Here is an 11,806-nt window from a genome sequence, read left to right on the forward strand (position 1 = left end):
TCCAACACCTGTCAATTAACAAAGTTACCACCCACTCCAACACCTGTCTATTAACAGAGTTACCACCCACTCCAACACCTGTTAATTAACAAAGTAACCACCCACTCCAACACCTGTCTTTTAAAGTAACAGCTGAGTCCAGGATAACGTCTGTGTGTGGTTGTAGGCTGTTGTTGTTGCAGAGGTTTGAGCTCAGTGTAAACGATCAGCTGAAGAATCTGCAGGAGAACTCGAGTAGTCTGAACGACATCAACACGCAGATCCTGGTACTGAGAATGTTAATGATGATAGTTTTAATGATGATAATGTTGATGAGAGTTTTAATGGTGATAATGTTAATGATGATAGTTTAAATGGTGATAATATCACTGGTGATAATGTTAATGATGATAGTTTTAATGATAATAATGGAACTGATGGTAGTTTTAAAGGTGATAATGTTAATGTGATAGTTTTAATGATGATAGTTTTAAAGGTGGTAATGTTTATGATGATAGCTTTAATGGTGATAATATCACTGGTGATAATGTTAATGATGGTAGTTTTAATGGTGATAATGTTAATGATGGTAGTTTTAATGGTGATAATGTTAATGATGGTAGTTTTAATGGTGATAATGTTAATGATGGTAGTTTTAATGATGATAGTTTTAAAGATGAAATAATAATAACAAAATTCCAGTGGTGATTCTACAGTGATTCTACAACTCTGACACTTAGCTTTTATCTTTAATTTGCATTATTTGATTAAAATGAATTCAGTAAACAGATTTTTGTCCTCAGATGCACCTCTTTCCTTTAAATCCTTTTTTTTAATTTATTTATTTATTTTTGATAATTTCAGAGTTTTTTTCAGAGTGAGACTCAGCGACTCTGCTCGTTCTGTGATGAACACCTGCACAGGTGAGTCTGACCATTGTATCATCTGTTTGTGGTTCTGAATGTGTGCAGATGCCTTCATGCAGTCCGTCTTTTTCATTTTAGGTTGAAGACTTTGGAGAGCAGGGGGTCCAGAGTTGAGCGTCCCAATAGTCAGTGAGAGAAGAGGAAAAAGGAGAGGAAAGTCGTCCAATCAGGGAGAAACTCACTACAGATTTGTTCCAGTCACAGCTCTCTCCAGAGCTCGCTCACATTTCAGTTTTTGTTTACATGTTGTTTGTTTACATGAGAGTCAATAAATTAAGTTACACCCTCGACTACGGCGTCAGCCTGTTGGCACAGCCGCTAATTTACCTGAAACAGGGGGCAGGGCTTTGACTGTAAAAGGGCCAAACGCCCGTTTCAGACTGGACGTGTTTTTCCGTTTGCATGTGCCGCATTAGGCGTGAGGTCACGGCATGTTGGCCCCATCTCCATGCTCTCCCTCCCCTGTCCGTCTCCATATATTTAACCTCAGTTAACCTCCATACAAGTGACTTGATTCAGTGTGATGGAAATGATCCAAAATAAAAGCATTCTCTACAAATGACAGGAGTTACTCCAAACTGGGATTTTACTTTGAAAAGCCCAAACCAGAAGTGAACTACTCTTATTGTTCTCATGACACATGAGATGTGAACAAATATTAATGGTGTTTGGATGAGGACTCAGATGTTTCAGTGGTATTAACTAAAATTAAAGATCTCCCTCCTTAATTGGATCATTAGTGGGGATGCTGAGTACTATTCGTGTTTATTATTATTATTCTTCTGCGCTGGCTATCTCCTCCTCCATACTTTGTCATATTTGACTTTTTTCCTAGTTTGTGCCATTTTAGCCACTTCTTGTTGCCACTTTTATCCCATTTTTGCCCCTTTTCACAATTTCTGTTGCCATTTTCACCCACTGAAGCTACCTGTTGCCATTAAACACCACTTGCTTCCTCATTTTTTTGCCACATTTGGACCATTTTATGTCACCTATAACTCATTTTGTCACTTCTCACCCATTTTTTTTCTACTTTCTGACCTCTTTTCTACTTTTCCTCCCCATTCTCAGCCCCTTTCATCCATTTTTTAAATTTTTTTATTTTTTATTTTTTTACCATTTTTGCCACCTTTAACTTATTGTTATTTTTACTTCCAGCTGTTTTTGTTTCACCTCTTAGATTGTGGCTCTTGCAAAGGCACTTCTCGATGATTTGGTTCAGGGTTGAGTAACACTGCTGTGAACAATGTCTCCACCATCTATAGCACAATCTCACACACCTTCAGCCATTAGACTCAAGAGGCTACTCTGTCAATAAGGCAGTGTTCAATTTTATTTTTATTTTTTACTAAATTCTATATTTTGAGCAATGATTTCACATTCTTCACAAATCAGGGATTGCACTCTTCAGCTTTTTAGCTATTTTTCCACCAATTTCAGCTATTTCAATGCTATTTTAATCTATTTCCATGCTTTTTCAGCCATTGAATGCCATTTTCAGCTACTTTTAGGCTATTTTCAGTTATTTTTATGCTATTTTCAACTACTTTAAAGCCATTTTCAGTCATCTTTATGTTATTTTCAGTTATCTTTAGGCTACTTTCAGCTATTTTCAGGCTGCTTTCAGCTATTTTTTATCCTTTTTAGCTATTGAATGTCATTTTATGGTATCTCATGCTATTTTTATGCTATTTTTAGCTTTTTTTTGTGCTTTTGGCTTTTTCCAGCAGTTCTTCCACAATTCAGCTCTCAGCATCCCCACGCAATTTCAGCTGAAACTGCAGTTTTGATCTAGTTCATCCTGATCTTCATTCCCTAATAAACTATAGGCACCATCTCTGTTCTCAAATGGGAATTCCAGGGAAGAACTGGACGGATCAGATTGGGTTCAGCTCCTCAGCAGGGCGTGGTCCAAGTATTTGATAGAAACATGACAGAGCCTTTTCACATAGATGCAGTCAGCCCTGTGACAACAGACCCCAGTCTCCCCTCCTGCATGGACAAACATGAGGAAGTTTCTGGGAGCTGATGATTTTAACTGTTCCCATGCAGCTCCTCGTCCTGCAGTCCCAGGTTAGCTGTCAGTCCGTTAGGCAACAAAGTGACAGGAGAGAAAACAGTCTCCTCCTGCATGGACAAACATGAGGAAGTTTCTGGGAGCTGATGAGAGAGAGCAGCTCAGGTGTTCATCTCTCCTCAGTGTTTAGCATGAGAACCAACACCAGATCCACCGCTTTACAGACTTACAGCGATCACCTGGACAGGTGGACAGTGCTGATTGTTTGTGATCGACCAGTGGACTTAAATGGACAACAAAGTGACAGGATGAGGAAACAACAGCCCTAATCACCAGAGAGAGGGAGAGAAGACCAGCTAATGAGACACTAATGTGGGTTTAAACTGGTGCAGAGACTGCAGGTGAAGAGAAACTGGCTCAGAGACTGTTCATCTCTCCTCAGTGTTTAAGAAAACGTCAGGGAACCAACACCAGATCCACCGCTGTCCCCTCGAACTGCACCTGGACCTCACCTGGACAGGTGGACAGGGATGCTGATTGGCTGAAGAGCAGATTTTTTTCAGTGGACTTAAATGGACAGAAAAAAAGGCGGGCAGGTTTGGATGAGCTGAGACACAACAGCTCCTAATCACCAACAGGTAACCAAGACCAGCTGGGTTTAAACTGGCTCAGAGACTGGGTTAACTGGGTTTAAACTGGCTCAGAGACTGGGTTAACTGGGTTTAAACTGGCTCAGAGACTGGGTTAACTGGGTTTAAACTGGCTCAGAGACTGGGTTAACTGGGTTTAAACTGGCTCAGAGACTGGGTTAACTGGGTTTAAACTGGCTCAGAGACTGAGTTAACTGGGTTTAAACTGGCTCAGAGACTGGGTTGACTGGGTTTAAACAGGCTCAGAGACTGGGTTAACTGGGTTTAAACTGGCTCAGAGACTGGGTTGACTGGGTTTAAACAGGCTCAGAGACTGGGTTAACTGGGTTTAAACAGGCTCAGTGACTGGGTTAACTGGGTTTAAACTGGCTCAGAGACTGGGTAAACTGGGTTTAAACTGGCTCAGAGACAGGGTTAACTGGGTTTAAACTGGCTCAGAGACAGGGTTAACTGGGTTTAAACTGGCTCAGAGACTGGGTTAAATGGATTTAAACTGGCTCAGAGACTGGGTTAAATGGGTTTAAACTGGCTCAGAGACTGGGTTAACTGGGTTCAAACTGGCTCAGAGACTGGGTTAAATGGGTTTAAACTGGCTCAGGGACTGGGTTAACTGGGTTTAAACTGGCTCAGAGACTGGGTAACTGGGTTTTAACTGGCTCAGAGACTGGGTAAACTGGGTTTAAACAGGTTCAAAGACTGGGTTTAAATGGGTTTAAACAGGCTCATAGACTAAGTAAACTGGGTTTAAACTGGCTCAGAGACTGGGTAAACTGGGTTTAAACAGGCTCGGAGACAGGATTAACTGGGTTTAAACAGGCTCAGAGACTGGGTAAATTGGGTTTAAACAGGATCAGAGACTGGGTTAACTGGGTTTAAACAGGTTCAAAGACAGGGTTAACTGGGTTTAAACTGGCTCAGAGACTGGGTAAACTTGGTTCATAGTTCTTATTAGTATAGTTTCACTGATTGTACTGGAATGGTTCTTACCTAAAAAATTTTTTACTGGTTTTATGGAATGGGTCTTACTATCACGATTTTCACTGGTTGTACTGGAATGGTTTTTATTAGTATAATTTGCACTGGTTATACTAGTATGGTTTTTACTGGTTGTACTGGAATGGTTCTAACAAGGATGTTTTTTTCTGGTTGTACTGGAATGCTTCTTACTTCTATGGTTGTACTGGAATGGTTTTAACTAGTATGGTTTTAACAGGTTGTCCTGAAATGGTTTTAACTTGTATGGTTTTTCCTGGTTGTACTGGAATGGTTCTTACTAGTATGGTTTTTACTTGTTTTACTGGAATGGTTCTTACTAGTATGTTTTTCACTGGTTGTACTGGAATGGTTCTAACTAGTATGGTTTTTCCTGGTTGTACTGGAATGATTCTAACTAGTATGGTTTCTAATGGTTGTACTGGAATGGTTCCTGCTAGTCTGGTTTTAACTGGTTGTACTGAAATGGTTCTAACTAGCATGGTTTTTACTGGTTGTATTGGAATGGTTCTAACTAGTATGGTTTCTAATGGTTGTACTAGAATGGTTCCTACTAGTATTGTTTTACCTGTTTGTACTGGAATGGTTCAGTAGTGTGGTTTTTACTGGTTGTACTGGAATGGTTCTAACTAGTATGGTTTTAACTGGTTGTAATGGAATGGTTCCTACTAGTATGGTTTTTACTGGCTGTACTAGAATGGTTCCAACTAATTTTTAGTTTACTGGTTGTACTGGAATGGTTCTAACTAGTATGGTTTTTGCTGGTTTTACTGGAATGGTTCTAACTAGTATGGTTTTTCCTGGTTGTACTGGAATGGTTTTAACTAGTATGGTTTTACTGGAATGGTTCTAACTAGTATGGTTTTTCCTGTTGTACTGGAATGGGTCTAACTACTATGATTTTTACTCGTTGAACTGGAATGGTTCTCAGTTGTATGGTTTTTACTGGTTGTACTGGAATGGTTCTAACTAGTATGGTTTCTAATGGTTGTACTGGAATGGTTCTCAGTACTATCCTTTTTACTGGTTGTACTTGAGTGGTTCTAACTAGTATGGTTTTTACTCGTTGTACTGGAATGCTTCTAATGATGGTTGTACTGGAATGGTTCTAACTAGTATGGTTTCTAATGGTTGTACTGGAATGGTTATAACTAGTATGGTTTTAACTGGTTGTACTGGAATGGTTCTAACTAGTATGGTTTCTAATGGTTGTACTAGAATGGTTCTAACTAGTATCATTTAAACTGGTTGTACTGGAATGGTTTTAACTAGTATGGTTTTTACTCGTTGAACTGGAATGGTTCTCAGTTGTATGGTTTCTAATGGTTGTACTAGAATGGTTCCTACTAGTATTGTTTTACCTGTTTGTACTGGAATGGTTCAGTAGTGTGGTTTTTTACTGGTTGTACTGGAATGGTTCTTACTAGTATGGTTGTACTGGAATGGTTCTAACTAGTATGGTTTTTCCTGTTTTACTGGAATGCTTCTAATGATGGTTGTACTGGAATGGTTCTAACTACTATGGTTTCTGATAGTTGTACTGGAATGGTTTTAACTAGTATGATTTTTACTCATTGAACAGGAAAGTTGCTCAGTTGTATGGTTTTTACTGGTTGTACTGGAATGGTTCTAACTACGATGGTTTTTCCTGGTTGTACTGGAATGGTTCTCAGTAGTATCCTTTTTACTGGTTGTACTTGAGTAGTTCTAACTAGTATGGTTTTTCTCGGTGTACTGGAATGGTTTTAACTGGTATGGTTTTAACTGGTTGTACTGGAATGGTTCTAACTAGTTTGGTTTCTAATGGTTGTACTAGAATGGTTCTAACTAGTATCATTTTAACTGGTTGTACTGGAATGGTTCTCAGTAGTATCGTTTTTACTGGTTTTACTGGAATGGTTCTAACTACTATGGTTTTTACTGGTTGTACTGGAATGGTTCCTACTAGTCTGGTGTTTACTAGTTGTGCTGGAATGGTTTTAACTAGAATGGTTTTTCCTGTTGTACTGGAATGGGTCTAACTAGTATGGGTTTACTGGTTGTACTGGAATGGTTCTAACTAGTATGGTTTCTACTGGTTATACTGGAATGGTTCTTACTAGTATGGTTTTTAATGGTTGTACTGGAACTGTTCTAACTAGTATGGTTTCTAATGGTTGTACTGGAATGGTTTTAACTAGTATGGTTTCTAATGGTTGTACTGGAATGGTTTTAACCAGTATGGTTTTAACTGGTTGTACTGGAATGGTTCTAACTAGTATGGTTTCTAATGGTTGTACTAGAATGGTTCTAACTAGTATGGTTTTAACTGGTTGTACTGGAATGGTTGGCAGTTGTATGGTTTGTACTGGTTGTCCTGAACTGGTTCTAACTAGTATTGTTTTTTCCTGGTTGTACTGGAATGGTTCAACTAGTATGGTTTTTCCTGTTGTACTGGAATGGGTCTAACTAGTATGATTTTTACTCGTTGAACTGGAATGGCTCCTCAGTTGTATGGTTTTTACTGGTTTTACTGGAATGGTTGTAACTAGGATGGTTTTCCTGGTTGTACTGGAATGGTTCTCAGTAGTATCCTTTTTACTGGTTGTACTGGAGTGGTTCTAACTAGTATGGTTTTTACTGGTTGTACTGGAATGCTTCTAATAATGGTTGTATTGGTGGTTCTGACTAGTATGGTTTCTAATGGTTGTACTGGAATGGTTTTAACTAGTATGGATTTTCCTGGTTGTACTGGAATGGTTCTCAGTAGTATCCTTTTTACTGGTTGTACTGGAGTGGTTCTAACTAGTATGGTTTTTACTGGTTGTACTGGAATGCTTCTAATAATGGTTGTATTGGAATGGTTCTGACTAGTATGGTTTCTAATGGTTGTACTGCAATGGTTTTAACTAGTATGGATTTTCCTGGTTGTACTGGAATGGTTCTCAGTAGTATCCTTTTTACTGGTTGTACTGGAGTGGTTCTAACTAGTATGGTTTTAACTGGTTGTACTGGAATGGTTCTAACTAGTATGTTTTTTCATTGTTGTACTGGAATGGTTCTCAGTAGTATCCTTTTTTCTGGTTGTACTGGAGTGGTTCTAACTAGTATGGTTTTAACTGGTTGTGCTGGAATGGTTCTTACTAGTATAGTTTCTAATGGTTGTACTGGAATGGTTTTAACTAGTATGGTTTTAACTGGTTGTACTGGAGTGGTTCTAACTAGTATGGATTTTCCTGGTTGTACTGGAATGGTTCTAACTAGTATCCTTTTACTGGTTGTACTGGAGTGGTTCTAACTAGTATGGTTTTTACTGGTTGTGCTGAGGATGGTTCTAATAATGAGTTGTACTTGGAATGGTTCTCAGACTAGTATGGCTTTCTACAGGTGGTACTGGACTGGTTCTAACTAGTATGTTTTTTCATGGTTGTACTGGAATGGTTCTCAGTAGTATCCTTTTTACTGGTTGTACTGGAACTGTTCTAACTAGTGTGGTTTCTAATGGTTGTACTCGAATGGTTTTAACTAGTATGGTTTCTAATGGTTGTACTGGAATGGTTTTAACCAGTATGGTTTTTCCTGGTTGTACTGGAATGGTTCTAGCTAGTATGGTTTTAACTGGTTGTGCTGGAATGGTTCTTACTAGTATAGTTTCTAATGGTTGTACTGGAATGGTTTTAACTAGTATGGTTTTAACTGGTTGTACTGGAGTGGTTCTAACTAGTATGGTTTTTACTGGTTGTACTGGAATGGTTCTAACTAGTATGGTACTTACTGGTTGTACTGGAATAGTTCCTACTAGTCTGGTGTTTACTAGTTGTGCTGGAATGGTTTTAACCAGGATGGTTTTAATGAGTTGTACTAGAATGGTTCTCAGTAGTATGGCTTTTACTGGTTGTACTGGAATGGTTCTAACTAGTATGTTTTTTCATGGTTGTACTGGAATGGTTCTCAGTAGTATCCTTTTTACTGGTTGTACTGGAACTGTTCTAACTAGTGTGGTTTCTAATGGTTGTACTCGAATGGTTTTAACTAGTATGGTTTCTAATGGTTGTACTGGAATGGTTTTAACCAGTATGGTTTTTCCTGGTTGTACTGGAATGGTTCTAGCTAGTATGGTTTCTAATGGTTGTACTAGAATGGTTCTTACTAGTATCGTTTTAACTGGTTGTACTGGAATGGTTTTAACTAGTATGGTTTCTAATGGTTGTACTAGAATGGTTCCTACTAGTATCGTTTTACCTGGTTGTACTGGAATGGTTCTCAGTAGTATGGTTTTTACTGGTTGTACTGGAATGGTTCTTACTAGAATGGTTTTACTGGAATGGTTCTAACTAGTATGGTTTTTCCTGTTGTACTGGAATGCTTCTAATGATGGTTGTACTGGAATGGTTCTAACTTGTATGGTTTCTAATGGTTGTACTGGAATGGTTTTAACTAGTATGATTTTTACTCGTTGAACAGGAAAGTTGCTCAGTTGTATGGTTTTTCCTGGTTGTACTGGAATGGTTCTCAGTAGTATCCTTTTTACTGGTTGTACTGGAGTGGTTTTAACTAGTATGGTTTTAACTGGTTGTACTGGAATGGTTTTAACTAGTATGGTTTTAACTGGTTGTACTAGAATGGTTCTAACTAGTATCGTTTTAACTGGTTGTACTGGAATGGTTCTTAGTAGTATCGTTTTTACTGGTTTTACTGGAATGGTTCTAACTAGTATGGTTTTTACTGGTTGTACTGGAATGGTTCCTACTAGTCTGGTGTTTACTGGTTGTACTGGAATGGTTTTAACTAGTATGGTTTTAACGAGTTGTACTGGAATGGTTCTCAGTAGTATGGTTTTTACTGGTTGTACTGGAATGGTTCTAACTAGTATGGTTTCTACTGGTTATACTGGAATGGTTCTTACTAGTATGGTTTTTACTGGTTGTACTGGAACTGTTCTAACTAGTATGGTTTCTAATGGTTGTACTGGAATGGTTTTAACTAGTATGGTTTTAACTGGTTGTACTGGAATAGTTCTAACCAGTATGTTTTTTCCTGGTTGTACTGGAATGGTTCTCAGTAGTATCCTTTTTACTGGTTGTACTGGAGTGGTTCTAACTAGTATGGTTTTAACTGGTTGTACTGGAATGGTTCTCAGTTGTATGGTTTTTACTGGTTGTACTGGAATGGTTCTCAGTAGTATGGTTTTTCCTGGTTGTACTGGAATGGTTCTAACTAGTATGGTTTTACTGGAATGGTTCAACTAGTATGGTTTTTCCTGTTGTACTGGAATGGGTCTTACTAGTATGATTTTTACTCGTTGAACTGGAATGGCTCCTCAGTTGTATGGTTTTTACTGGTTGTACTGGAATGGTTGTAACTAGGATGGTTTTTCCTGGTTGTACTGGAATGGTTCTCAGTAGTATCCTTTTTTCTGGTTGTACTGGAGTGGTTCTTACTAGTATGGTTAATACTGGTTGTACTGGAATGCTTCTAATAATGGTTGTACTGGAATGGTTCTAACTAGTATGGTTTCTAATGGTTTTACTGGAATGGTTCTAACTAGTATGGTTTCTAATGGTTGTACTAGAATGGTTTTAACTAGTATCGTTTAAACTGGTTGTACTGGAATGGTTCCTACTAGTCTGGTGTTTACTGGTTGTACTGAAATGGTTCTAATTAGTATGGTTTCTAATGGTTGTGCTAGAATGGTTCCTACTAGTATGGTTTTAACTGGTTTTACTGGAATGGTTCTCAGTATAATGGTTTTTAATGGTTGTACTGGAATGGTTCTTACTAGTATGGTTTTACTGGAATGGTTCTAACTAGTCTGGTTTTTACTGGTTGTACTGAAATGCTTCTAATGATGGTTGTACTGGAATGGTTCTTACTAGTATGGTTTCTAAAAGTTGTACTGGAATGGGTCTAACTAGTATGATTTTTACTCGTTGAGCTGGAATGGTTCTCATTTGTATGGTTTTTACTGGTTGTCCTAAACTGGTTTTAACTAGTATGGTTTTTCCTGGTTGTACTGGAATGGTTCTTACTAGTATGGTTTTTACTTGTTGAACTGGAATGGTTCTCAGTTATATGGTTTTTACTGGTTGTACTGGAATGGTTCTAACTAGTATGGTTTTCCTGGAATGGTTCTAACTAGTCTGGTGTTTCCTGTTGTACTGGAATGGGTCTAACTAGTATGATTTTTACTCGTTGATCTGGAATGGCTCCTCAGTTGTATGATTTCTAATGGTTGTACTAGAATGGTTTTAACTAGTATCGTTTAAACTGGTTGTACTGGAATAGTTCTAACTAGTATGGTTTTAACTGGTTGAACTGGAATGGTTCTAACTAGTCTGGTTTTTACTGGTTGTACTGGAATGGTTCTAACTAGTATGGTTTTAACTGGTTGAACTGGAATGGTTCTAACTAGTCTGGTTTTTACTGGTTGTACTGGAATGGTTCTTAGTAGTATGGTTTTTACTGGTTGTACTGGAATGGTTCTAACTAGTATGGTTTTAACTGGTTGAACTGGAATGGTTCTAACTAGTCTGGTTTTTACTGGTTGTACTGGAATGGTTCTAACTAGTATGGTTTTAACTGGTTGAACTGGAATGGTTCTAACTAGTCTGGTTTTTACGAGTTGTACTGGAATGCTTCTTATGATGGTTGTACTGGAATGGTTCTAACTAGTATGGTTTCTAATGGTTGTACTGGAATGGTTTTAACTAGTATGGTTTTAACTGGTTGTACTGGAATGGTTCTAACTAGTATGGTTTCTAATGGTTGTACTGGAATGGTTTTAACTAGTATCGTTTTAACTGGTTGTACTGGAATGGTTCTCAGTAGTATGGTTTTTAGTGGTTGTACTGGAATGGTTCCTACTAGTCTGGTGTTTACTGGTTGTACTGGAATGGTTTTAACTAGTATGGTTTTAACGGGTTGTACTGGAATGGTTCTAACTTTTATGGTTTCTAATGGTTATACTAGTATGGTTCCTACTAGTATCGTTTTAATTGATTGTACTGGAATGGTTCTAACTAGTATGGTTTTTCCTGTTGTACTGGAATGCTTCTAATGATGGTTGTACTGGAATGGTTCTAACTAGTATGATTATTACTCGTTGAACTGGAATGGTTCTCAGCTGTATGGTTTTTACTGGTTGTACTGGAATGGTTCTAACTAGTATGTTTTTTTTCTGGTTGTACTGGAATGGTTCTCAGTAGTATGGTTTTTACTGGTTGTACTGGAGTGGTTCTAACTAGTATGGTTTTAACTGGTTG

At 38.1% G+C, this 11,806-nt stretch overlaps 1 protein-coding gene across 1 annotated transcript in view; it reads left to right on the plus strand.

The window, feature by feature from the left end:
* Positions 1-1,195, plus strand: part of sycp2l (synaptonemal complex protein 2-like) — a 31,254-nt gene extending 30,059 nt beyond the window's left edge. Inside the window, exons 23-25 of the mRNA XM_041814668.1 lie at positions 167-266; positions 844-902; positions 984-1,195. Coding sequence (XP_041670602.1) covers positions 167-266; positions 844-902; positions 984-1,038 — 214 coding nt within the window. The 3' untranslated portion in view covers positions 1,039-1,195. The remainder of the gene's footprint in view (positions 1-166; positions 267-843; positions 903-983) is intronic.
* The last annotated feature ends 10,611 nt before the right edge of the window (positions 1,196-11,806 follow it).

The sequence above is a fragment of the Cheilinus undulatus genome, linkage group 19 (genome assembly GCF_018320785.1).
Source record: "Cheilinus undulatus linkage group 19, ASM1832078v1, whole genome shotgun sequence".
In the NCBI taxonomy this organism is placed as follows: Eukaryota; Metazoa; Chordata; class Actinopteri; order Labriformes; family Labridae; genus Cheilinus; species Cheilinus undulatus.